Genomic DNA, 27,337 nt, shown 5'->3' with positions numbered 1-27,337 from the left:
ACAGCGACCGGCATTATGGTGGGAGGACAGCGATCAGAGGCCGGGGGAAACCCACGATCATCCGTAATTTCCTGGCTGACCTTCGCACGTACGGCCGGACAGGAAGCCTGCATGAGCTGGACTTCACGTCAGAGCAACCATTTGTTCGTAGACTCCTGGATCATTGCTGCTGCGCTTAACCACCTCGGCCACGAAGTCATCTCAGGTCGAATTAACCTGTGTCTCCAACTCCCGTGTGCCTTGACCTGAATAGACGCGGGTTAGTGGGGGTACTTCTGGTGAAACAAAAGCACAATGGCGACACAGGTCCAAGTTGGACTTATCATTGTTCTCTTGCAATGCACGAGTAGTACGTCACCAGTTTGCCCACAAATCGTCATCGCAATTGCTGGAATAAACAATAAGCTACTCGGCTTGGACCTGGATTATTCTAAACTGTTGCTTTCCTTGGGCCGCGTTAAATGAAAACGCCACTAACCTGCAGTTTCCGGGAATTAAAAATGGCCAAAAGTAATTTTACACGTAGTTATTTGATTTCAAACCCTGATATTTGGGAATGTTAGACACCTTAATCGGAGCATCCATTTTGTCCCATGTAACCAGACTATAATGATCAAATTCGCTTCGCTAGCCCCTGTGGGTATTCCACTCCGGACGTAAACGCCAAAGAGGATTTGCCACCACTCGCTTGGTAGATAGATAGACATAAGCTTGTTCAACAGAATTCAGATTCATGTGCATTAGTTTCCATGAAGTTACACAGCATTAGCAAGTGCAGGTATCACAGCGTGGGATGCAGCAATATGGTATCTTTTTCCCGCGGAATTCCAACTCGAGTGTAGCCAGATTGGCTATTCTTCTCTTAATACACTAGTACTACATTACCCAGTTTGACCACAAAACGTGATCACAGAGGCAAGTACGAACAACAGACAACACACATGTAGCTTAGTTTCTAATTACTTAGACCGGAAATGTTCCCCGATGATGTAATACGAGAAGAACATAGACGACAAACACAGAACAAGACGCCGTGACTGGAGTATGACGGTCCAGTTCACGTCCGCACTGTAGCGCATCTCGAATAGTCCGGATGAACGCCCGCGATTTCCACATGCACCTGACGTTGCAATTTCTACTACTGGTTTAATGTAAACGTTGATATTAATTATTGATAGATTTAAAACCTTGAATCCGTCAGTTTTTCTCTGCCCTTCCCGATCCTTTCGATTTTTTCCCGTAGACTTTCAAGCCGAATTGAAAGGCTGAATATTTAAGACTAAAGGACCAGTTTAAATTACTGGGGTTTTAATGGCGCCTTAATCCCAACACTTTGACTTGCGCAGATAATCTCGCGTCCTGATATAATGTACCAAATTACTCCGGCATTTTCTAATATGATTTGAAACTATGGTCCAGTAATCTTATACAAACTCCTCACGCAAGAACAGCGTGGTTAGAATATCAAAGTTCAAACACACGGGCTGTCATAACAGAGGTGTGTTAGCATACCTGTTTTGTACAAAACATTGACCTGCTTAAAAAAAGGATAACCCATCACGTTCCATCCATTGTTACTTTCATTTTGTTTTTTACACAGTAACAGACATTGCCTAAGCCAGAAACAATAAAAACGCATATGATACAGCCGAGTTACGCCCCCTTCCTTGTGAGACCAGCGTACATAGCTGACTGGTAACTGACAACTGTGAATGTCTATGTATGTATGCTTGGGATTTTATGTCGTACTTACCAGTTCATATGACTACGACTATCAATGTCCAGTGACAGTTATTTTTCACTGTTTTAAGGTTAGATCTGAGACGATCGACAAGGAGTTAATTATTAATCCTTCCGTTACAGACATGTCAATACTTCATTCCAGGTGGCATGAATATTTACACAATTAATATTTATTTATTTATTTATTTGATTGATGTGTTACCCGAACTCAAGGATATTTCACTTATACGACGCCGGCAGTATACCAGGAAACCGAGCAAAGCCTCTTGGAACAGTTTGCTGGCGGACGTCCTAATGAACAATGGTATAGGCCGTTAACATGGACTGGGCTTGAATTCACACCGACTGCATTGACGAGTGGCTCTTCGGTCATTGTGATAAGATAACACGCTAAACACCTCTACAATATTTAAGTACATAGACAAATTGGAGAATTGCCATATGCGGCAACATAAATAATACAAATAAACACATTATTCTATCAGTATATATATTTCTTTGCCGATGCAGCGGAGTAATTTGTTATCTAAGTCGTTAATTTGACAGAATGCTTCCAGTCATGGCAGAATAGATTAAGTTATTGTCATAAACTACTATGTTGTATACGATAGACTTATTTTCTTCATCCAGATGAATATTTGTGAAGGTTGTAAATCATCATCATCATCGTCGTCATCGTCGTCGTCATCATCGTCGTCGTCGTCGTCGTTATCATCATTGTCATCATCATCATCGCCATCGTCATCATAATCATAATAATAATAATAGTAATAATAATAATAATAATAATAAATTGCATATATATAAATAAATAGAAAAGAATTTTCCCAAAGGCTCTAAAAGACGTATTAATTACAATGTTTGTAATCTTGTTACCGGATGTCTGCAAGTAAACTGTGGTCTCTGACGTCATCGACCTGGGAAGGGACAGCGCCTTGCGGAAGTTTGGGATCCAGCGTTGATTTGGCGTGGATAAAACCCCCGACCTTTGGCAAGTAACTGACGAACTTGTCCACGTACGGATACGTCAGTACTGATGGATGATAAGTGGTCTCCAACGACGACTGGACTGCGAAATAACCGATTACTCATTGTCAAAAAACAACCTTCGAACCGTGACTGCGAAAGAATCTACAAATTCCGTTCGCAAGGACGGGATCGAACCCACACCTAGTGCTCTTCGTGGTTAGGAATCTTCATACACCTTATACTCATTCTCCATGTTGAGCAAGAGCTACTTTTTATCAACAATTTTCAAGAACTGAGTTTCGATATGTGTGTCTCTCCTTATACAGAAGCATCTGTTTGTTGTGAAAATAGCATTTACATCAAACAGCAATGTCTCCGCAGGACATCTTCTGTTTTGAACTTTATTAAATAATCTGATTATATATGATTTATTTACTAATTGATTAAAACTGAACGCCATGCTTATTAAAATTTCGCTAGCTACGTTCATATCTGGAGCAAACCGGCGTGGAAAGAACACACCAACTGTCAACATCCCAATCAGTTGAGTCCGCGAAATCCCTAAAAACCACTGCTGGGGTTGAACCAGTTAAGGTTTGAAATGTTTTGTACGAGCTATTGGCACGACCCACCCCTCTGAATATGTGAGAGGCAGTACTCTTTACCAACAGCATTTATGTATGATGTAAACCTTGGTGTGTTGACTTTTAGTCTCATACAAGTACAAGAAGCCGGCGACATAATACTGATAATACTGCTGGCCATGTTAAAGACCAAGTGAGCAAATAAGTCGTATTTCATAGATGTTAGTATATAGACAATGACACGCCCTAAACCCGTAACAGATTAAAATCATGGCGCTTATTTGCCTGAATTTGTCACGACCTTAAAGGCCACCTTAGTACGTAAGTCATGCAATGATACAACACAGAATAATGGTCTCTATTTTGTGGTTTTTATTCTCTTTGAATGGCGGATCTATCTAATAGAGAAACCGCACCCAGGCATGCCCTACTTTAGCCCTAGTCACACACCATTTGGGACCTCGCCTCCCACTGACCCATGCCGCATCAGAACAATCCGGAGACTATATATTAACAGAAACAAATCTCGGCCGCAACAGTTAACCGCATCACAACGCCTCTGATTCTTCCGCTTTTCTGTTAGGAATAGGAGGCATTCACCAGAAACGTAAAAAATTGCACTGGATTTGTGTAAAATCGCATTGTAAACGTGACATCAGATTCGTGATTATGTGATGTTCTCACGTTCAAGTCAATCTACTTTCCGCGGAATGTTTTCTTTTGCGGCACAGCGGAAAGCAGAGACGAAATTCGAATCCCGGGTCACGTGCTTGTATAAATAGGCCGTCTGACCCAACGAGAGAAAATTTCTCTTTGACCAAAACACGTTTCCATATTTGTAATAGGTAAAAGGGAAAAAAAGGCCAATTTTGAGAGGGCGTGTACCGTTAGAATGCTGCACGTCAGCTAACAGTAAATATATGTGTATGAGTACATATATAAAGCAAGGTTTTTATAAATGGTATAGGCAAAATCAAACACTTATAAGGCTGACTCTCTGGTCCATGTTGTGGGAACTATACGCCGATCTTTGCCGAGTAAGAAGCGAAGAGTTTAGGACGCCATGTAAGTACGCCACAGATATATAGTCGGGAAGCGAAAATATCAATCATGTAATACCGGGTTAGAATTTCAGTCGCTCATGGCTGTTCTGTACACCGTACTCGCCCTGCCAGAAAGTAGTGCCTTACAGTTACAATCAAAGCGCAACAGAGATACATATTTTATGTCGACAACCTATATACTAGTAAGCCTGCGGATGGTCGTGGGTTTCCCCCGGGCTGTGCCCGGTTTCCACCCACCATAATGCTGGCCGCCGTCGTATAAGTGAAATATTCTTGAGTACGGCGTAAAACACCAATCAAATAAATAAATCAAAAAATATATATACTTGTATGATACAGGATTTGAATACTGATTTCACTCAGTCTCCTAGAACATATCTTCCATCTTTCCATCATCACTGAAAACTGTTGACTACTTCTCTTTCCATGATTCCATCCTAATTTCGTACTTTGTATACTTTCTTAGTTCTTTGGTGGTTTGTGCTGAAGGTCATTTTGGGAATTGGCCTTTCAATTATTGACCTCAAACATCCGTCTTGGTTGACTAATAGTATACGAATGTCTGTTTCGATGCATAGATTACAAGCCAAAATTCACAGGTTGTAAATTGAAACAACAAAGGTATCATATGAGATTGCGATTGTTTAACAGATTGTTTTCAATACACATCGAAGTATATTGAAAAAATTAAACTGTTAATTTTAACAGAAATCTGTTTGTCTGAGTGATGCTGGAATATATTCAATTATTATAAGATAATACTGTGTCAGGTTCAACAAAACATCCTATTAGTTTAATAGAATAGTTATGTTGAATAAATAGAATATGTGTGTTACAGAATAATCTGTTGCAAAGCAGAATAGAGTGAGTGAGTGGGTGAGTGAGTGGGTGCTTAGGGTTTAACGTAATACTGAACAATTTCTCAGTCATATGACGACGAAGGAATCCTTAGAGTACATGTACGTGTAATACCCCTCCCTGTTACAGGGCGGATGTTTGCCGCTCTTTATCTAGCACTGTTTCACTCAGACGACTTACCGAAGGCAAGTAAGGTGACACACCCGAACTCCGATACTGATACGGAGTCAACCAGTCGTTGCACTATAGTTTTAATGCTGAAGGCCAAACGAGGAAGCTATAACTTCCTCTTTAAAGGACTTAGGTGTGACACGATCCAGGATTCACTCTGTATCTACCGCCCTGGCCCGTAGCGGGTGTTCTACAAAATGAGCCATCGGGGCCTGTCAAAGACAGTTGGAAATGTTTACGTAAACTGTAAAGAGGAGCCCCAAGTCGATAATCGCAACATCCATATCCAAGACAATTTCTGACACCTCTCATAGAACTCGTAGAAAGTTCCAATCAGGCCAAACAAGAAACTTGGTCATGGGTGAAATTTGATTTATTTTTTTATTTGATTGGTGTTTTACGCCGTACTCAAGAATATTTCACTTATACGACGGCGGCGTGAAATTTGAGGTAAAGTATAGTAACACCAGTGATCTTAACTGACGTATCATAATATTAATTGTACAGTGACATTATACAGTTGAGTTATGTGATCTGCATTGATTAAGTACAGTAAACTAGCCTTTCACCTATGGGGGCATGTGTTCAAATCCAGCTCTCGCTAGAGCAGAATGCGACTTTAAATTTACTTGATTTATTTATTTGATTGGAGTTTTAAGCCGTGCTCAAGAATATTTCACTTATGGTGGGAGGAAACCGGGCAGGGCCTGGGAGAAACCCACGACCATCCGCAGGTTGCTGATGGACCTTCCCACGTACGGCCAGAGAGGAAGCCAGCATGAATTGGACTTGAACTCACAGCGACCGGCGACTTTAAATCAGGGGATTTATATGCCAAGTACATGGCAAAGTGCAGTGGTTTCTATTGGTCTTTCACGCACCCATATTTATGGCCGCCTTAAACTAAATGAAAAAAGATAATATGAATGTGGTTCTAAAATATGAGTAAAACAAATATCTTGGACACAAGAGACAATCTGAGTGGCATCTTTTGATGCTAAACACCCTACAGGTGGTTTCGGTTCGGGTGTCACGCGAACCAGCACCTTCACTGGTCTCAAGACACTGATATATGCACTGACGCAAAGCGAAACTGTAGGCTTATGTGTTAAATTCAGGCTTTAATTCTATTAAAACATCAAAGTTTTACAATAGAATTCACATCCCCTAAAAAGACGTGTATTTAAGGAAACAATATCATATCATTCAATACGAGGTATAAATTTATTTACTTACCTGATTGGTGTTTTACGCCTTACTTAGGAATTTATCACTTATACGGCAGCGGCCAGAATTATCATATAGGGAGGAAAATGGGTTGAGTTCGAGGGAACCACACGACCATCCCTCCGTACGTGGGAGATCTGTAAGCAACCTGCAGATGGCTATGGGTTTCCCCCGGGCTCTGCCCGGTTTCTTCCCACCATAATGCTGGTCGCCGTCGTATAAATAAAATATGCATGTGTACGGCGTAAAACACCTATCAAATAAATATTTTCTATCCATGGCTCATAACATCGGATCAATTTGCTTATGATTTACCTATCATTTTCCGACATTTTTAAGGATTGAATAGTTTCCGAGCGCTGATCTCCAAAGGCATAAGATTTAGTTTCTAGTCCAGCAAGTCCCACAAAAAGCATGCAGGTTTTGAACAGATCGACATTGAAGATGCAAAACGTTTCATTCATTGAACACAACTCATTATACAGTTATTCTGTATTGTGCAAGAAGAGTGAAGAAGCCGATATATATAGCAGGCCACTCTATAACATTTGCGGGCTATGTGTATTCTCAGCAAGCCATATACAGAACAATTCACAGAACCCATCGTCGTTGATGTATCAAAGTAAATTTGTATTTCGATAATTAGGGAGGGGCAATGTTAATGTGTGTGGGAAATGCGTGGGGTAAAACCCGCCGTTCGCACGCCTTTGATTTGTCACGACAGTCAAACAAAGATGTCATAGCTATATATATATATATATACATAGAAGAGGGAAACATTTGCGGAGTTAGCCGACAAGTCCGGATTTTGCCGACCTCTGACCCCGACCCTAAGTGATCACCCAGTGCACGTGCATGTGTATTTGGGATAGGTAAATATTTGGGATCTGTAATATGTAATTGCAAATCTCAACCACCGAAGCTCAATCTCAGCTTCAGTAGCTTAATGATTAGAGTGTCTGCCTTGCGCTAAGCACATTTTTAAGCTGTTATTGATACTGCTGAAAGGTTAGTGCAAGGAAACACGACTGGTTGACCAGGTGTCAGTATAATGTGACTAGGAGAATTGGATAGTGAAAGACGACAAGATCCGACAGATTAATTTTCTAAATTTTCTGAAAGAGGATCTTTTAAGCCCAAAGTTGTCTTATTACTTACCATCCGAATAATTCACCATAGCTAATTCTTTGCGCGTTAATAAGTAGGTCATTTAATGCTGGGTTAGACTATCAACTGCGCGGAGTAAGTTATTCCCTATAATCTACTGCCTATATGCACGGCACATGGCCATGTTTTTGTTCATCATTCTTTTCCGTGGTTTTCTTTAACTTACAAAAAAGTGGTAAATTTTTTTCTCAACTTTTGCGGTTTTTTTTTTTTTTTATTCTTGACCTCGAAAATGTAAGCCATGTGACTAGGGCTTCAGACTTAGAACTGTCACAATGTTTTGATTTGATCATCCAATGGGTTAGAATCTGTATCACTTCAACTGTTTTACATACATTATATCTGGTAGAAAAGTTCTAAAAATACATTATTATTATTATTATTATTATTATTATTATTATTATAAGACGAATTTCAAACCTATACGCATTTCAAACCTGTGCACGGTTTATGTTTTCTTCTAGTACCTTGAAGTTTGTGATATTACAACTAGACACGACAGTTTTTTAAATGTCTATATACATAACAGTATAGGCATTATTAATTTGAGATCAAAGTTTGAGTATATCAACATGTAGGTTGATATTTGTATCGTGCTTGATTAAACACACGAGAAACGCCCTATTTCCCTTATTAAATTGACGTATCACTCTTCGTAGTATTGTGAGCCAAATCTATCCTTAAGATCCGTATAATGTGTTATTACGTAACTTTGCGAAGAGACTCGGAGCAAATCAACTGTATTCCTGTTCATATATTCACAATACATTCAGTTCAGTGAAAACCGGATTTTTTCGCTTTTCCACAAGGTTAAATATTTAGCTTTCACATGCTGTTGTAACCACGTGATTCAGATCTTGTGCGCAGCTCCTTTGATCACTAAATCTCGATGTGCCATGTAATAGGCAAACAATTTGTCTGGGAAAGAGGACAGTTCAATCCGTACGCAAACACTTATACAGTCATGTCCACACGACAAATATTTATTGCGTTGGCAATGTATCCATACAGACCGTATTTCGATATGGCTTACCAGCTGTGTGTATGGAGGAGGGGTGAACGGTGCATAACGGAACTTTATTCTTATACGACGAATTAGATATTCAAATACACTATGAAGTTTAACTCACACATTTATCTTTAGTGACGACATAACCTGTGTGTTAAGCTATTAGTAATTCCTGATAAAGACATTGCATATATCTATATCGAAGTAAGAAAAACAAAGAGGATGTATTTTTACATTAATATATCTAAAAGAGTGGATTCTAAAGCCGCGGCCAAAAATAATGTGTATAATATCATTTTAATTTATAATGTAGGACAGAGGTTAGTTTTATAGGTGATGGAAAACTGGGTGGCCATAGAAAACCACGACTTTTCGTCACACAGCTCACAAGTCTCTTCACTTAAAGCGCCCGCCCAAGCATTGGGGGTTGGATCGTAGCCTAATATATTGCATTGGTCGGCATACTCGGATGAATGGTGGTGTTGGATTGAGATGAAGAGAGGTCGGATGGATGGGGGTGTCGGGTTGAGGTAAAGAGGGGCCGGGATGTGATGTGGGTGTCGGGTTGAGGTGAAGAGGGGTTGGATGGATAGGAGTGTTGGGTTGAGATGAAGAGGGGTCGGGATGTGATGGGGGTGTCGGGTTGAGGTGAAGAAGGGTCGGGATGTGATGGGGGTGTCGGGTTGAGGTGAAGAGGGGTCGGGATGTGATGTGGGCATCGGGTTGAGGTGAAGAGGGGTCGGGATGTGATGTGGGTGTCGGGTTGAGGTGAAGAGGGGTTGGATGGATAGGAGTGTTGGGTTGAGATGAAGAGGGGTCGGGATGTGATGGGGGTGTCGGGTTGAGGTGAAGAAGGGTCGGATGGATAGGAGTGTTGGGTTGAGGTGAAGAGGGGTCGGGATCTGATGTGGGTGTCGGGTTGAGGTGAAGAGGGGTCGGGATGTGATGTGGTTGTCGGGTTGAGTTGAAGAGGGGTCGGGAGGTGAAGACATATATACACTGTACATGGTACATGTGTTAACGATATTTCGATTTCGTTACAACCCTTGACATTTTTGAATTCCATGAGAATATATACCTTGACAATATATCCCTGGACAATACAACTCTGAACAATATATCCCTGGAGGGGCCTCCGTGGCCCAGTTAGTTAGCGCGCTCACGCAGCGTAATGACCCAGGAGCCTCTCACCAATGAGGTTGTTGTCAGTTCAAATCCATCTCATGCTGTCTTCCTCTCCGACCGTACGTGGGAAGGTCTACCAGCAACCTGTGGATGGTCGTGGGTTTCCCCCAGGCTCTGCCCGGTTTCCTCCCACCATACTGCTGGCCGCCGTCATATAGGTGGAATATTCTTGAGTACGGTGTAAAACACCAATGGAATAAATAAATAAATATATCCCAGATAAGTCCTGGACAATATATACCTTGACAATATATCCCCGGACAATACACCCCTGTACAATATATTCCTGTACAAGATATCTCTACAATATAACGTTACACGGTATGATGTAACTTGTCAGGTGGGACCGCATGCTTTCTACCTTAGCTCTATTCCCGGTTTCCTTTATGGGAAACCAAACCACACTCGAGCAACACTGCAGAAGTGTCTGAACAATGATACTTGTTGAAGAGGCTACAACGGACGGACGACTAAAGTGTGACTGGGTAGGGTGTCATGTCTGGTGTCTTCGGCATGATACTTTAGTGGCTGCAGGACTTTGTCCACATGAACTCGTTCTGCCACAAGAAGGCGCAGTATATATGTACATACATCTAATGACCCATCGTTGTCATATGACTGAAACCTGAAACCTGCGGATGGTCGTGGTTTCTTCCCATCATTATGCTGGCCGCCGTTGTATAAGTGAAATGTTCTTACGGTGTAAAACACCAAGCAAATAAATAAATATTGTTTCATTATTATGATTTGTTTCATTATGTTTGTGGATGGCTAAATTTTTTATATTAGACAAGCTATTACCTTATGAAAGTCTTTCAAGAAATGGAGGGCTTATAGATTTAGTACACAGCGACTTTGTCAAACTGTATATGAATAGCTTTTTAAATTACTGAAAATTTACACAATTAAATTCAAAACCTTTTTTTAAACTAATTATAGCCATTGCCTTCATATAAAGTGTTTTCAGTTGGATGCACTCTGGTTGTAGGACTCCACTGAGAAAGCTAGCCGAACTCTGCCTTATTTTGACAACAGTCCACTTCTCACGTAAGTAAAGTGTCAAGCGTTTTTATTTATTTATTTATTTATTTATTTATTTACCATTTTTTCAGTTTCTTTTATTCAAGCCTTCTTCATGTCTGTGAAATAGCTCTGTGTGCTAGTCTAAAGAGTTGAATTTAACAGAATTCCGCTTTGACTGAGCGGTGAAGATAGGATGTATTCTGTTATTACGGCACATTGTTTTGCTCAGTTGGTTAGTGCGCTGGCGCAGCGTAATGACCCAGGAGCCTCTCACCAATGCGGTCGCTATGAGTTCAAGTGCAGCACATGCTGGCTTCCTCTCTGGCAGTACGTGCTAAGGTCTTCCAGCATCCTATGGATGGTCATGGGTTTCCCCCCGAGCTGTGCCCGTTTTTTTCACACCATAATGCTGGCCGCCTTTGTTTAAGTGAAATATTGTTGAGTACGGCGTAAAACACCAATCAAACAAACAAATCAAACAAAGAATATTATTTTCTTAGAAATGGCACACATATGTATGAATTCAACATATAGAGAGTAGTATACTAACAGGATACTACCATGTTGGAATTGGAATGAGTATTCTGGTATGATAACAGATTACATTCGACCATCACTCAGGCAACAGATTTCCTGTCAAAATTAACAGGTTTAGCGTGGCCTAAACATCCATCCAGTCAACACATTCATGCTTGCTAATTTTGGTCGACTAATTCTTTATCTTTTCGTCAGTTGGCCAGTACAAGCCGTTCGACTGTCGACGTCCCGGGATCATCTGTCAATCAGGCCAGGGACAGAAAGGGGCGTGTCAGAATGACGGCACGTGCTCGTGTCCTAACTCCGCCTACGAGGGATATGACTGCGGATTGAGAACAGGTATGCCTACGTTTGCTTGTTTTTTTTTTTGTTTTTTGTTGTTGTTGTTGTTGTTGTTGTTGTTTTCTGAAAAGTAACCAGGTGTGAGTATGTTTGATTGTCTGTCAGGTAATTTATTTCTCAATCATCAATAAATAAACAATTTTGCATGATATAAAATCGCTGTCGCCGGCACTAAAACCAGTATTCTCGAGATGTGTTCCCAATTGTTTTAAAAACAAACAAACACAAAAAAGAAATATGATATAACTTTCACTTTCACAAGGTTTTAATTTTAAGCGAAGTAAAATATTATTGAAGCTCAGATTCTAAAAGACTAATTTTCATCAATAAACTTAGCGTCTCCATCATAATCTCTTAAAAATATATAGCATAATCCGCTTTTATGGCAGCTGTTTTACAACTGCTCTATAGTTATACGTTTAAACCACTATATAATATGCAGTTTTAGCCTCAGATTGAAATGTTAAAAAACAACACTTTAAAAGAGGAAAATGGCTTTGGCAAAATGGCTCAAGTCGCTCCACCCGCTTAACTTTCAGCGGTTGGTACTTCTGTGGTTGAAGAGCGATAGACTCATCAGAGGCGTTCTGGTCGTGGGCCTGTGGGATTCCACACAATGAGAACCTTTATGTTCATTCTTAAATTAATTTTTGGCTGTAAGTAGACCGGTTATGTAATTCTACAGGCTCACCAGAGGCGTGCTGACGTTGGTCTGGTGACATCCCACACAGCGTGAACCTCTGTAGGTGTTCTTGATGTATTTTGCTTTCATCTGTTTGCAGACTTGTAACGAAAACAGTTCATGCCCACCAGAGGCGTCCATGGGTGGGGCTAGTCACATTCCAAACTGTGAGAACCTCTGTAGTGGTTCTCCCTGTATTTAACTTTTAACATTCTCAACGTCCTGACGCTGGGTTTCTAACATTCCACAGTGAGAACCTCTCTGCTGTTCCTTAGGCCTACTGTCTTTTCCGTTTTCCAGACACACTGAAGACCTCAGGATGTTCCGTCAACTGTGGCAGCAACGGGCAATGTTATAATGACGGAACTGCCGATAGGTGTCGCTGTAGGGCCGGATACTACGGAAGTAACTGTGAGCGGAAACGAGGTAGGTAAAGCACTCTAAGATACGCATGAGCAATTCATGCAAGCGGGTTTAATATATGCCTTCTAATTAAAAGGTGGTGTAGAACTGATTACGTAATACTGTCACACAGACATTATAGTTGATGATACACATTGAATAGGAAATATATTTTGTAACAGATAATATTAATGTACAGAAGCTAAAAGCTGGTAACTGAGAATGTAATAGAGAGGCTGTCAACATTTTTTAATATGATATTCAATCTGATATTTTAGGCATGATGGACATTACTCAGTTGAAGGACATATTCTGACGGATATGTTTGATGCGAAATGAAATGAATTGGCGCACAGCTGATATTTTTTTAAAATATGCTTCTGTAGATTTTGTAAAAAAGTTATGGTCCATTTTTCAGTCAGCGTTGCGGATTGCACCTCAAACAGCATGAGAGTCAATATCAATCCACTCGGGAAGTTCAAAGGGAAGATTTATGTGTCCATGCTCTCGCTGACGTCCGCGTGCGTATTTACAACGATCCCGGCCGGTGGAGATGAGGCAGGATATCAGCTGACGCTAAGCCTAAGCGACAAACCGGCGGACAATCCCTGTGCGTCACAACTGAAAAAGGTACCAGTCGAGTCTGGAGTCCACTCGCCACTTTTGTTCATTATTCATTTATTTATTGATTTCTTTATTTATAGAATAGCGACCAATTTTTATGAGTGGAGGAAACCGGCGTATCCTGGGTAAGCCATCGACTTTCAGCAATTAACTGACGAACTTTGTCTTTTGTGAGATAAAGATTCGGACGTCATACTAGTGGAAGAAATTTGGTTTTAACGGCCTCACGATCGTCGCCGACGACATATTGTTATCAAAGTCCCACGAACAATGTACAAAATCCCTGTCAAAACGTCACTTTAAAAGACAAGACAGCATCTGGTTAAAATATGTTTCAGTTGAAAGCAGGGCAGTCAAGCTTTCTAAAAAGTATCATACTTTATTATTTTAATGAGATTTCACCGAATAACATGTAGAACAAAATAGCAATACTGCACAAATGGCTGGTGTGAATCGAGGCTGTCATCTTGAGAATCTTATCTATTCAAACACGTTGCTATCATATTGCGCAGCCTAAACTGTGACATATGATAACACAGAACTACTGCTTAAGACATCATTTTGAGATCGTTTACAACGATGTATTAACGTGCAGCCGAAAGGCCATTTCACACTGTCTTGTGGCACACGTCTGTATCATTTCCGATCCAACCCAGGCGTAAAAGTAGTTGATTTACAATCCGTATAGTATTCAACGACGGTATCACAAATTATGTCACACGACAACCGCATACCATCTCGGCTCAAATTGCATAATCTCCCGAGCAGATCTTAGTTTCTACTTAGACACACTATTCAGACAATACAAATATATTTTTGTCGTGAATGTTAGCGTTTAGTCATCATGCAATTGCTAAATAACAGCCAGTGAAAAATTCATTAGGAATGCAGAAGGTTTATGGGGATGAGAAGACGGCATCTCATCGGACAATGCTTGAAATTAATTAAATCTTATCATATAATTTTTTTTCTTCTGAATTTGTTAGAACTGAAGAATGTAAATTCTGCCCTTTCTCCTTCACCCATAAAAGGGATGTTTGTTTCTGTTTTATTTAATAAAACACAGTAAAATTATTGAAACGCTAATTAAGTAGAGTGCAGAAGAATCAGGTAATTAAATAAATAAACTTTGTAATTTATAAATAAAATAAATAAATTTGAAGTAAATTAGCAACACATGGATGGGCTAATTAATTAGAGTGCAGAAATATCCGGTATTTGAATAAATAAACTTTGTAATTTATAAATAAAATAAATAAATTTGAAGTAAATTAGCAACACATGGATGGACCAATTAATTAGAGTGCAGAAATATCAGGTATTTAAATAAATAAACTTTGTAATTTATAAATAAAATAAATAAATTTGAAGTAAATTAGCAACACATGGATGGGCTAATTATTTAGAGTGCAGAAATATCAGGTATTTAAATAAATAAAATGTGTAATTTATAAATAAAATAAATAAGGTGTGGAATGAAAGCTTCAGTTAAGTCATGATTTAAAATTGTGTCCATAGATAAGCTACTGTACCTGATTGTTTGACATTCCAAGATTAGGCATACACCTGTTAAACACATGCATGTATTTCACCAGTATACAACATGAATTCTTCTTGAATTCATATGGTCCATACGTGGGAAGATCTGCCAGCAACCTGCGGGTTGTCTTGACTTTAAAAAATGATTCTTTTTGCTGCTCCGCTTGGCACTCAGCACTGAGTGGTCAGATCAAGGAAACATGACCGGTTGGTCCCGTGTCAGTATAATTTGACTTGGTGGGGTGTCATGCCTGGTGTCTTCAGCATAATACTTAAGTGGCGGCAGCACTTTGCCGACATGGATTAGTCCTGCCACAAGAAGACACAGTATATATGTACACATACCTAATGACTCCTCATCGTCATATGGCTGAAAAATTAAGCACAACGTTAAACCTCAAGCATACATACATACATACATACATACACACATACATACATACATACATACATACATACATACATACATACATACATACATACATACATACATACATACACACATACATACATACATACATATATAATATTGTTCCAGGTCTGCCAGCAACCTGCGGGTGGTCGTGGGTTTCTCCCGGGCGATGTGCGGTTTCCTTCCACCATAATGCTGGCCGCCGTCGTATAAGTAAAATATTCTTGAGTACGGCGTAAAACACCAATCAGATAAATAAATTCATACTCCACTTTTCTCTGTACACAAACTGATTGCTATCGTATAGGCCTAACCGAAAACTCCATGAGTATGACGAAAAACAACATTGTAATATAAAGAAAACATAAAGCTTTTTCTCAATCATGGTTCGGACACTATCATTGCAGAGTGGTAACGCCTCCACATATGACGTCATTGTTCAGTATAGCTCCGCTTACCTGGCTCACACAGACGAGAAGCACACTGTCACGTGTTCTGATGGCGGGAACGTTGGGTTGGTTGGTACTGTGATCAACAGTGGTGGTCTGGAGGGAATGTAAGTCTCACAGGGGTTGACTGAAACATGTTCTGCTTTCTATACCATGATAAAACCTTTGGGCAAATTTTGGCATCGAACCAGCACATTAGTATCCCGTTTATATCAACATGGAACCAAAATCAGCAGGGCGACATGACAATGTTTGTATGTATGCTTGGGATCTAACGTCGTATTTAACAATTTTTCAGTTATATGACGACGAGACAGTGCGGTGTTGATATATTAAATTTTGCAGTCCAGTTTTCAAATCATTATTTGTCTTTTAACAAGTCTTATATTCAACAAAGTGTGGGTTGATAGTAATCTCGCGGGCTGTGGATTGGAAACGTTAACCCTTCACGTGACCTGCTTCAGCCAATGAGATTCAACCTTTACGTATTCAGAGCTATGACGATGTCGCCTGATTCTGTGTTTTCAGTGACCTTGGCGGCCTCAGTGGACAGTCAGTCAGCCAGACGTCACTCAACGTCCCTATCACCATGCAGGTCATTAACGAAGACACGGGCAATCCCGTCTCCTCCGTGATTCGAGTAGGAGAACGCCTTACGCTGCAAGTTTCCATGGATACAACTAAACCAAATGGTGAGAAAAATAAATTTAATGATCTTTCTTTTTGGGTGGGGGTGGGGTTAACCCAAACGATATTACCATATGCCCATTACCTAGAAGTATGCAACTTCCCTATAGCTAGTCCCCACGGCACAAAACACATGTTACGTATCTATACATATTCGCGACATCTGATGGAGAAATAATCCAACCTCTTGGGTGGAAATTGTGAACTGAATCATGGGAAATCTAACTGTAAACGGCTGCTACAAAAACTGGCCACACCGTGAAGTCGAACTCCATATTTAAAAACTACAATTTCGCTGATAATTGTTGCTATGCAGTTAAGAACTCATTGCCTATTTTTTATATTTCCAAGCAACTATAAACAATAATTATCAAAGACATTGTTGTCCTTTTACAAAACCTTCCGTTGTCGTATTTTTTTTAGTCTATTTCAACACAACCTTGTTTGGAACACATCTTGCTTCAGCCATTTCTCAAACGTTTGCTGCGCAGTCGAGAGAAAGAAAAATACATGGATGCGCCGATACGTCACATAATGTGCTAGAGATCGAAGTAAAGTGTAAAGAGCCGTGGTGACTAAGTATATGAAAGCTGCATACTTCCAGGTAATGGACTTCTGATATAACATGTCCATATTACATAGCTGGGGTGGTTAGCTGTATTACGCGGAATACACATCTTAAAGGTGAAGAAAACATATTTGTTTATTTATTTGATTGGTGTTTTATGCCCTCATCAGGAATATTTTACTTACACGACGGCGGCCAGCATTATGGTGGGAGGAAACCACTCAGAGCCCGAGGGAAACCCACCACTTTCCGTAGGTTGCTGGGAGACCTTCCCACGTGCGGGAGAAAAAAGATAATGCATATTTCTAAATATGTCTTCAATATTGTTTTCGATTTCTTCTTTCAGGAAAAAAGGGTATTTTGAAACTAAACTACCGGGCAAAAGAAACGTATAACTTTTAAATGCAGTTTTTTCTTTGGAAAAATAAGTTGAATAAGTTTGAACGTTGTGCGAATACGTTTGCACATAAGCACCCTGTGTACACGTCACTTTTTAACGAGATTCATTGAAATTGGTGTAAGACATCATGAAAAATCGGAAAAAACAGAGTTTCGGGCCCTGTTGAAAATTTTCCATAATGACCGCCGTATAAATACCGATGTAGCACATGGTAAGGGTGCAATACCATAAAAAACATCTAAGAGATGCCGAGACTCACACAAGCAGAACGTGATAGAGCCACTGGTATGGCTGACATGGGGGCCAGCCAACACCACATTGCCAGAACATTCAATTACAGTCGAGCCACCATCAGCAGACTGTTGGGTCGTTACCGCCTAACAGGCAGGACACAAGATCGTCCAAGATCGGGCAGGCCAAGTGTTACAACGGCTGGCGAAGACCGGTACATCCGCACAATCCACCTGCGTAACCGGTTCGTGACGGCAACGTCAACGGCGGAAACGGCACTGTGAAACCCCATCAGCAGACGCACAGTCTTATGACGACTCCGCGTGAGTGGTATCAGAGCCTATCGCCCCTTCCGTGGAATGGTATTGACTCCTCTACACCGTCAAAACAGGCTGCGTTGGGCAAGAGTTGTACGTCGATGGCAGGGACGAGACTGGGAAAGGGTGCATTTCACTAATGAAAGCCGATATAACCTCTTCAGAAATGATGGTCGAATCCGTGTGTATCGACGCAGGGGACAGCGATTGGCATAAAACTGCATTCAGAATGTCCACCCTTTTGGTGCTGGTGGGGTGCTTGTATGGGGCGGAATTTTATGGACAGGTGAGAACGAGATTGGTCATCATCCAGGGAAATCTGACTGGCCAAAGATACCGAGATGAAATATTGGAACCTGTTGTGGTGCCATTCGTGCATCAACAGCAAAGGGGTATACTTTTGCAGCAGGACAATGCACGACCTCATACCGCCAGAGTTGTACTAAATTATCTGGACACCGTTGATGTCAACGTACTGCCTTGGCCAGCACCATCGCCAGACATGAATCCGTTAGAGCATCTGTGGGATCATCTTGATCGACGTCTGAGACAACGCGTCCCTCCCCCACAAAACAGGCAACTACTCGAACAGGCTTTATTTTAGGAATGGGACAGAATTCCTGATGACGTCATCCGGCGGCTGACGACTTCCAGGAGGAGACGTATTTTGGCTTTAATTGATGCAATGGGTGCTCACACACGCTACTAACGATCTGTCGTATGACATGATAGGACATCAGGTTCACCTTTTTAAGTGAGCCCCTTTACTTGCATTTGTGTAATTTTTCAGATTTACCCCATGCCTTCTTTACTCGGCCTGACAGCAAGTGTAATATCCATATGGCTTTGAATTTTTGAACAGAACTCGGAAAATGGTTTATTGCAATATAATGCTTATCATGTTGATACTGTCTGTCTTTCTTTCTCTTTCTTGTGGTGCTGAACAAGGTTATACGTTTCTTTTGCCCGGTAGTTTATTTTTGTATGGTGGGTATTTGGGCTCACCTCTGGGTATATATCATATTTCCATAATAATATTTTAAATAAAGATGTGATTCTTGTCTATTGAAATTATCTGAATGTAAATTTATACATTTAATCTGAATTTTGATAATATTTATGAGTATATTAAAAATATAAATATGACCAAAATCTAAACTGAACACATTTGTTATCTAAAAAGATTATTTCTAGTGCAAATATAGTTATTAAACATGTGCTACATCCTCATGTAAAACAATATTACGCCAAGACAACATATATACCAAGAGGCGGTCCCACATACCCACCATACAAAATTATTGTCAAGTGTATATTTCTCTTCAAAGAAAAATCTAAATACAAAATACTGAAAACTTCATTTCCAACTAACTTTCCGCACGCTTTTATGTGTAACTTATAGACTTTTCTCCAAATTTAAATGATATAACCTAATGCAGCCGGTCGAACCTTGGCCAGCGAGGTCGCCAATTCCCATCCATCCCTCGCTTGTTGGCAGCGATTTATGAGGTGGTAGGAATAAAGTTAATCACGTTCTTACCAAATGTCGGTTGTTTTCTCCGGAGAGTCCGGTTTCCTGCACCCGTACACCTGACCTGTGCTTAAGGAGGTATCAAAATAGTTATTGAGAATATACTGACATTGATACCAGTTAAGTAAACACACGCACCACTTTCATCTCAGTTTGGTGTTTTTCATCGACGACTTATCTTCTGCAACATTTATTTTCAGACTATGTGGATTTCTTCGTTGAGTCTTGTTCCAGTTTTAACCGTGACTACCGATCAAACTCTGCCACCACATCCGGTCAGCTGTTGGAAAAAGTCCTTGTCTTGGACAGGTCAGTTAACCACCCACCCATCTAGCGATGGATATGGATAAGCCTATACATTCGTCCGCACGTTTACTGCTTGCTCACATTTTGCTCAGTGTGTGTTTCTGTATTCAGTGCTTTATGGTGTTCGACACCATAAAGCAACTGTTTGCTGTGTTAAATTTCTCAGTGTTCCCTGTCGTACACAACCGTACAGTGCACTGCAGTTAATGTTGTTAGCTGTGTTAAATTTCTCAGTGATCCGTGTAATACATCAACCGTACAATGCTCTGCAATAAAGTTGTTTGCTGTGTTAAAATTTCTCTTCCGTGTCATACAGCAACCGCACAGTGCTCTGCGTTAAACGTTGCTTAATGTGTTAAATTTCTCAGCGTTCCCTGTCGTACACAACCGTACAGTGCACTGCAGTTAATGTTGTTAGCTGTGTTAAATTTCTCAGTGATCCGTGTAATACATCAACCGTACAATGCTCTGCAATAAAGTTGTTTGCTGTGTTAAAATTTCTCTTCCGTGTCATACAGCAACCGCACAGTGCTCTGCGTTAAACGTTGCTTAATGTGTTAAATTTCTCAGTGTTCCCTGTCGTACACAACCGTACAGTGCACTGCAGTTAATGTTGTTAGCTGTGTTAAATTTCTCAGTGATCCGTGTAATACATCAACCGTACAATGCTCTGCAATAAAGTTGTTTGCTGTGTTAAAATTTCTCTTCCGTGTCATACAGCAACCGCACAGTGCTCTGCGTTAAACGTTGCTTAATGTGTTAAATTTCTCAGTGTTCCCTGTCGTACACAACCGTACAGTGCACTGCAGTTAATGTTGTTAGCTGTGTTAAATTTCTCAGTGTTCCGTGTAATACATCAACCGTACAATGCTCTGCAATAGTGTTGTTTGCTGTGTTAAAATTTCTCTTCCGTGTCATATAGCAAGCCTATGCTCTGCATTAAACGTTCTTTGCTGTTTTAATTTTCTGATCCGTGTAATACATCAACCGTACAATGCTCTGCAATAAACGTTGTTTGGTTGGCTCAATTTCTCAGTGTTCCGTGTAATACAGCAACCGTACAGTGCACTACAGAAAACGTTGTTTGCTGTGTTAATTTACTGTTCCGTGTGTTAAATTTCCCAGTGTCCCGTGTCATACAGCAACGTACAGTGTTCTGCAGTGAACGTTTACTGTGTTAAATTTCCCAGTGTTCCGTATCAAACAGCAACCGCACAGTGCCTTGCTGTAAACTGTGTTTGCTGTGATAGTTTTCTGTCTCGTGTCATGCTTCAACCGTACAGCGCTCCGCAGCAAACGTTGTTTGCTGTTTTAATTTTCTGTTCCGTATAATACAACAACCGCACAGTGCCGAGCTGTAAACGCTGTTTGCAGTGTTAATTTTCTCTTCCCTGTCATACATCTATACATTGCTCTGCAGTTAGCGTGGGGTTTGCTCTGTTAATTTATTGTTTCGTATCGTACATCAATATTACAATGCTGTGCAATAAATTTTGTTTGCTGTGTTCAATTTCTATTTAGAATCATATACAGCAGTATATACAGTGATATGCGGAAAACATTGCTTGTTGTGTTTGTTTTGTCGCTGTTTACATTGTATGTCCGTGGTCTGGAGGGTTGGCACGGCAGCACGGCGCAATGACCCGGGATTCTCTCACTAATGCGGTTGCTATTAGTTCAAGTCCAGGTTATGCCAACAACCTGTTGATGGTCGTAGGTTTTCCCCCATCATAATACTAGCGGCCGTCGTTTGAGTGAAATATTCTTAAGTAAAACACGAATCAAATAAATAAATAAATTATGTTCCGTTCCGCGCAGTGAACATTGTTTGCTGTGTTCATTGTATTATGCAGATACCTTTCTCCCCTATACCGATGCTGCACATACCTGTGTACTTTCTGTCTCACAGGTGCCCCTCCCCCGATGCCATGGACGTTCTCTCCGGTGACCTCCAGAAGTCCGCGAACACGGTGTCCATCGGCTTCCGGGGCTTTAAGTTTGAGGGACAGGATTCTCTTTACATGTCCTGCTCGGTGAAGCTGTGTCGGGCGGCGGACAGAGCTAGCTGTGAACCGGTGAGCGTACAGGACTGTATGTTAGCCCAAAGGGAGTCCGCATCAACAAGTACGAGCGAGGACAGTGGGATCAGTGTTGGCTGGGCATAGATCATCAGTTGTTTCTAAAGCTTTAGAGATTAAATTTGCTTGTATCATGGATGTATCTTAAAGGGCTAGACAGTATGATAGCTGGCAAATAGTCACACATAACTGGTGACATATGGTCTCGTGTCAATTTATCTCAGCCACTGTTTTATTCTAACTGATAACATGTAAGTGCATAAATAGTAGCAAGTTAAACGACAACATGGCACCATCGCTTAAGTAAAATTAGGTTCTGGAAACATATCCTTAAATACTGAAAAATAGAGATTTTTAGGGATTTTTTTTCTTAATTTTGTATGGTTGACATTTGACATAATTGGCACAATATACTTAGAAACATGCTGTGCAGAAACATGCTGTACATGAGCATGCTGTACAGAAATATGCTGTACAGAAACATGCTGTACAGAAACATGCTGTACAGAAATACAAAAACATGCTGTACAGGAGCATGCTACAGAAATATGCTGTACAGAAACATGCTGTACAGAAACATGTATACAGAAACATGCTGTACAGAAACATGTATACAGAAACATGCTGTACAGAAACATGTTGTACAGAAACATGTATACAGAAACATGCTGTACATGAACATGCTGTACAGAAACATGCTGTACAGAAACATGCTGTACAGAAACATGTATACAGAAACATGCTCTACAGAAACATGCTGTACAGAAACATGTATACAGAAACATGCTGTACAGAAACATGCTGTACAGAAACATGTATACAGAAACATGCTGTACAGAACATGCTGTACAGAAACATGCTGTACAGAAACATGTATACAGAAACGTGTTGTAAAGGAAGACGGGATACCGAACTGATAAATTTCACTGAATATCGGATTGGTGAGGATACTTGAGAATATATTAAATTTAAATAATACTAAAAGCCTGGTTTAAGACATTTGTTATCCACAAAGATTCAGGCGGCCATTTTTTAAATGTTTAAAATAAGTACAGCTCTCCGCCATGTGTTTTTTCTCCAAAACGTTTTCCGCTTTAATCAACTGAATCGTAGAATAGGCAATCTGCTAATTTTTGTGGATCAGACTCGCGGATGCCTTCAATATCTCGTCTCCCCACAAGCGCATATGTACCTAGACTAACGACTCCAAGCGGGATGTATAGCATAATCCTTACAGCGCATGCGCGGCTCTCTACGTTAACTTTGCATCACTGCAACCACTAGACAATCTTGACATTTGGAATTTTTGCGACATACGTAGGCTTGTGTAGGCTTGGTCTCACCATTTGTGCCCTTGCGCTGAAGTATTTAGGCTGTATTCATAAGTAAAACTGATTCAAGCGTTTATTACAATCACGTTGTACATACTTTACATAAAGAGAATGCATGCCCATTGTATCAAGTATCCAGTAAGTATCAACAAAGGTTTAGAATGAGTTTTAGTGTTTTCTGACGTCACTTCATGTCTCATCACCATGACACTATTGACGTCAGTGTTGTTCAAGATTTCTCTACCAAATTTTCTAGTGGGGGCAGTGATGTAAAACGAACGTGGAGTGCAACGCATGCGCTGTAAGGATTATGAATTTACACTGTCCACCTCATATTACCCCAGGGTTTGGTTGCTCTTACATGGGTTCTTTTCCACCCCAGAAAACGTGTGACGGCAGCTCGACAAGAAAAGGTTACGGGCGTAAGAGAAGACAGGTGGACGAAGACAACAAAGTGAACGTCACCAGGAAGGTCTTCGTTGTTACCTTTGGAGACAACACCGGTAAGTCAAGCATAATTAATGTGTACACTTTTTTATATCTAAGTCTGCCCAGGAATAGTCTGAGCTAATAGGCTACTTCGTATTTTTAAATAGCGTCTTTAATTTTTGATGAAATACGCAATTTTTGGATATGCAAAAGTGACATCCCTTAGCAGCGCGACGTCTTCACTTTTCGCTGTCAGCCTTAACGTATGTGTTGTATATAGAATATAGAAAATTCATTAAACATGATTAGATTAAGCTGATGAATTTTCACACTCCTGGGTTTGTTTGGGTCTGAAATATTGCAGAAATATTTGTTATTCCCGTGGCTGATGGGGTTAGTACGCCAGTACGGCGCAATGACCCAGGAGCCTCTCACCAATGCTGCCGTGAGTTCAAATCGAAGCTCATGCTGGCTTCCTCTCCGGTCGTACGTGGGAAGGTCTGTAGCAACCTGCGGATGGTCGTGGATTTCCCAAGGGCTCTGCCCGGTTTCCTCCCATCATAATGCTAGCTTCCGTGGTGTAAGTGAAATGTTGTTGAGCATGGCGTAAAATACCAACCAAACAAATAAATAAATGAAAACTGCACATTCCTGAACATAATATGTTTTTAAAATGACACAAAATTTTCCAGATAAGGGCATACGCCGCTGATATGATTTTCTTATCTGTACGTTCAACTTGTTTCCAGTTATGGAGCCAGTGGACACGTCCCCAGTCGTGGAGAAGGAACGATGCATGGAGAATACCGCCTTTGTGGCAATTGTAGCGGTATTCGGGATCGTGCTGACGGCTGCTGTCGTGGCGGCCATTTTGCTATGCCTGCGTACTTATCACTTGCAGAAGAAGAAAGTTGGTGGGAAGGCTTAAAGGCATCTCCATGAAAACTGACACTCTGAAATAAAAAAAGTTCTTGAGCAATCTTTTTAGGTGGGAAATTTGACATGTTATTTCTCAGGTTGATGTTCTAATTTGAAGAACTATGAAACCCGTATATCAAACATTTGAACTGTGAACTGTGAATCTGTCTAAAAAAAAAAGAAAAAAAAAACACATTTCCATATTTCGACATTTTGTAAAACTAAAGCATGGCGGGATAATTATTATACATATTTGAACGTGTTTTATGCGACTTGGAAGCAAACATGTAAAGTTTCGTCTGTAAATAAACACTGCATGCATTTGTGTATGTTTAATTAAACACAGAGATCCACGAAAGTTGCTTTATACGTGGCAACAAGCATTAATATCCTATATAAAATGTAGATACTATTTTAAACCTAAAAATATCAACTCCAAGTCATAACCTAATTTATACTGTTTTACAATTTTCATGTATCAACATTTACTTCCAAAAAAAACCAAACAAAAACAACATATTATTGTATTAAGATTTAGTTCGACTTTTAAGCGCTTATTAATAATTTGATTAAATTACGACACAGTACCGGTACAAATGATTCTGCGTTGTGTTGTCTGGGTGTATAATACGGAGACTTTTGTGGAATTTACTGGTACTACTATAAACAGAGTTAGCAAATGTGTAATTTAGATGAGCTTGGTACGTACTACAGGAAATGTACATGCAGTTGGCAAATATCTTGCCTTAGATTTTGGTATTACTTTAAATGTACTCAAACAAATCAGTATACAGAGTAGATTTGACATCGGGATTAGGTGTAGATGTCACATCTGAATATGGTGTAGATTTCACATCTGGATTTGGTGTAGATGTCACATTTGAATTTGGTGTGGATGTCACATCTGGATTAGGTGTAGATGTCACATCTGGATTAGGTGTCGATGTCACATCTGAATAAAGTGTGGATGTCACATCTGGATTAGGTGTAGATGTCACAACTGGATTAGGTGTAGATGTCAAATCTGAATAAATTGTGGATGTCACATCGGGATTAGGTGTAGATGTCACATCTTAATATGGTGTAGATTTCACATCTGGATTTGGTGTAGATGTCACATTTGAATTTGGTGTATATGTCACATCTGGATCAGGTGTAGATGTCACATCTGGATTACGTGTCGATGTCACATCTGGATTAGGTGTAGAAGTCACAACTGGATTAGGTGTAGATGCCACATCTGAATAAAGTGTAGATGTCACAACTGGATTAGGTGTAGATGTCACATCTGGATTAGGCGTAAATATCACATCTGGATTAAGTGTTAATGTCACATCTGGATTAAGTGTAGATGTCACAACTGGATTAGGCGTAGATGTCACATCTGGATTAAGTGTTTATGTTATATCTGAATTTGGAGAAGAAGTCACATCTGGATCAGGTGTAGATGTCACCTCTGGATTAGGTGTGGATGTCACATCTGGATTAGGTGTGGATGTCACATCTGAATAAGGTGTAGATATCACGTCTGGATTACGGGTAAATTTGGATTAGGTGTACATGTCACATCTGAATAAGGTGTAGATGTCATATCTGAATTAGGTGTAGAGGTCATATCTGAATTAGGTAAGACTTGTACTTCTTCAGAAACAAGATAGGCTAGTAAACATGCTGGGCTATTCGTCCCAACGAAACCTTATGGTTGGTCCTATTGTAGAATGAAATATACCCAAAAATAGTACGTAGCATTCACAGACGGACATAAGTTGCAGCGACGGCGTTTCAGATAAGAGGCTCTAAAATTCTGGTTCCATTCACAATATGTAGCGACTACAGGACAATGTGTTGTGAAGCCAGAGCAACATACATTGTGTTCTCACTGAACAATACCTAACAGTAATATAAAAATATGTAGTGGTCACAGGACAACATGTAGTAGTCAGGGGGCAATATGTAGCAGTCACAGGATAATATGTAGCAGTCACAGGAGAATATGCAATGGTCACAGGATAATATGTAGCAGTCACAGGACAATATGTAGTAGCCACAGGACAATATGTAGCAGTCACAGGAGAATATGTAGCAGTCACAGGAGAATATGTAGCAGTCACAGGATAATATGTAGCAGTCACAGTACAATATGTAGTAGTCACAGGACAATATGTAGCGGTCACAGGACAATATGTAGTAGTCACAGGACAATATGTAGTAGTCACAGGACAACGTAGTACTCACATGACAATATATAGTCACAGGAAAATATACAGCAGTCACAGGACAATATGTAGCAGTCACAGGAGAATATGTAGTAGTCACAGCACAATATGTAGTAGTCACAGGACAACGTAGTACCCACAGGACAATATATAGTCACAGGACAATATACAGCAGTCACAGGACAATATGTAGGAGTCACAGGACAATATGTAGGAGTCACAGGACAATATGTAGGAGTCACAGGACAATATGTAGTACCCACAGGATAAAATGTAGCAGTCACAGGACAATATGTAGCAATCACAGGACAATATGCAGCAGTCACAGGACAATGTGC

The 27,337-nt window shown here is 40.3% G+C and overlaps 1 protein-coding gene across 1 annotated transcript; it reads left to right on the top strand.

The window, feature by feature from the left end:
• Positions 1-4,228: 4,228 nt before the first annotated feature.
• Positions 4,229-24,793, top strand: LOC135463026 (uncharacterized). The gene is made up of 11 exons (XM_064740346.1): positions 4,229-4,361; positions 10,966-11,024; positions 11,733-11,876; positions 12,862-12,987; positions 13,382-13,593; positions 15,946-16,094; positions 16,516-16,679; positions 19,922-20,030; positions 21,937-22,102; positions 23,819-23,939; positions 24,615-24,793. Coding segments are annotated over exons 1-11 (1,431 nt in total). The 5' UTR covers positions 4,229-4,359.
• Positions 24,794-27,337: the final 2,544 nt, after the last annotated feature.

The sequence above is a fragment of the Liolophura sinensis genome, chromosome 2 (genome assembly GCF_032854445.1).
Source record: "Liolophura sinensis isolate JHLJ2023 chromosome 2, CUHK_Ljap_v2, whole genome shotgun sequence".
Classification (NCBI taxonomy): Eukaryota; Metazoa; Mollusca; class Polyplacophora; order Chitonida; family Chitonidae; genus Liolophura; species Liolophura sinensis.
Note: the sequence above shows the minus strand (reverse complement) of the source record. Positions and strands in the feature narration are given on the sequence as shown.

Bases quoted from the DNA above. Each gene is read 5' to 3' on its own strand.
- LOC135463026 (XM_064740346.1), top strand. The intron at 13,594-15,945 runs GTACCAGTCGAG...CTATCATTGCAG, and splicing joins GTGCGTCACAACTGAAAAAG to AGTGGTAACGCCTCCACATA. The intron at 22,103-23,818 runs GTGAGCGTACAG...TTTCCACCCCAG, and splicing joins ACAGAGCTAGCTGTGAACCG to AAAACGTGTGACGGCAGCTC.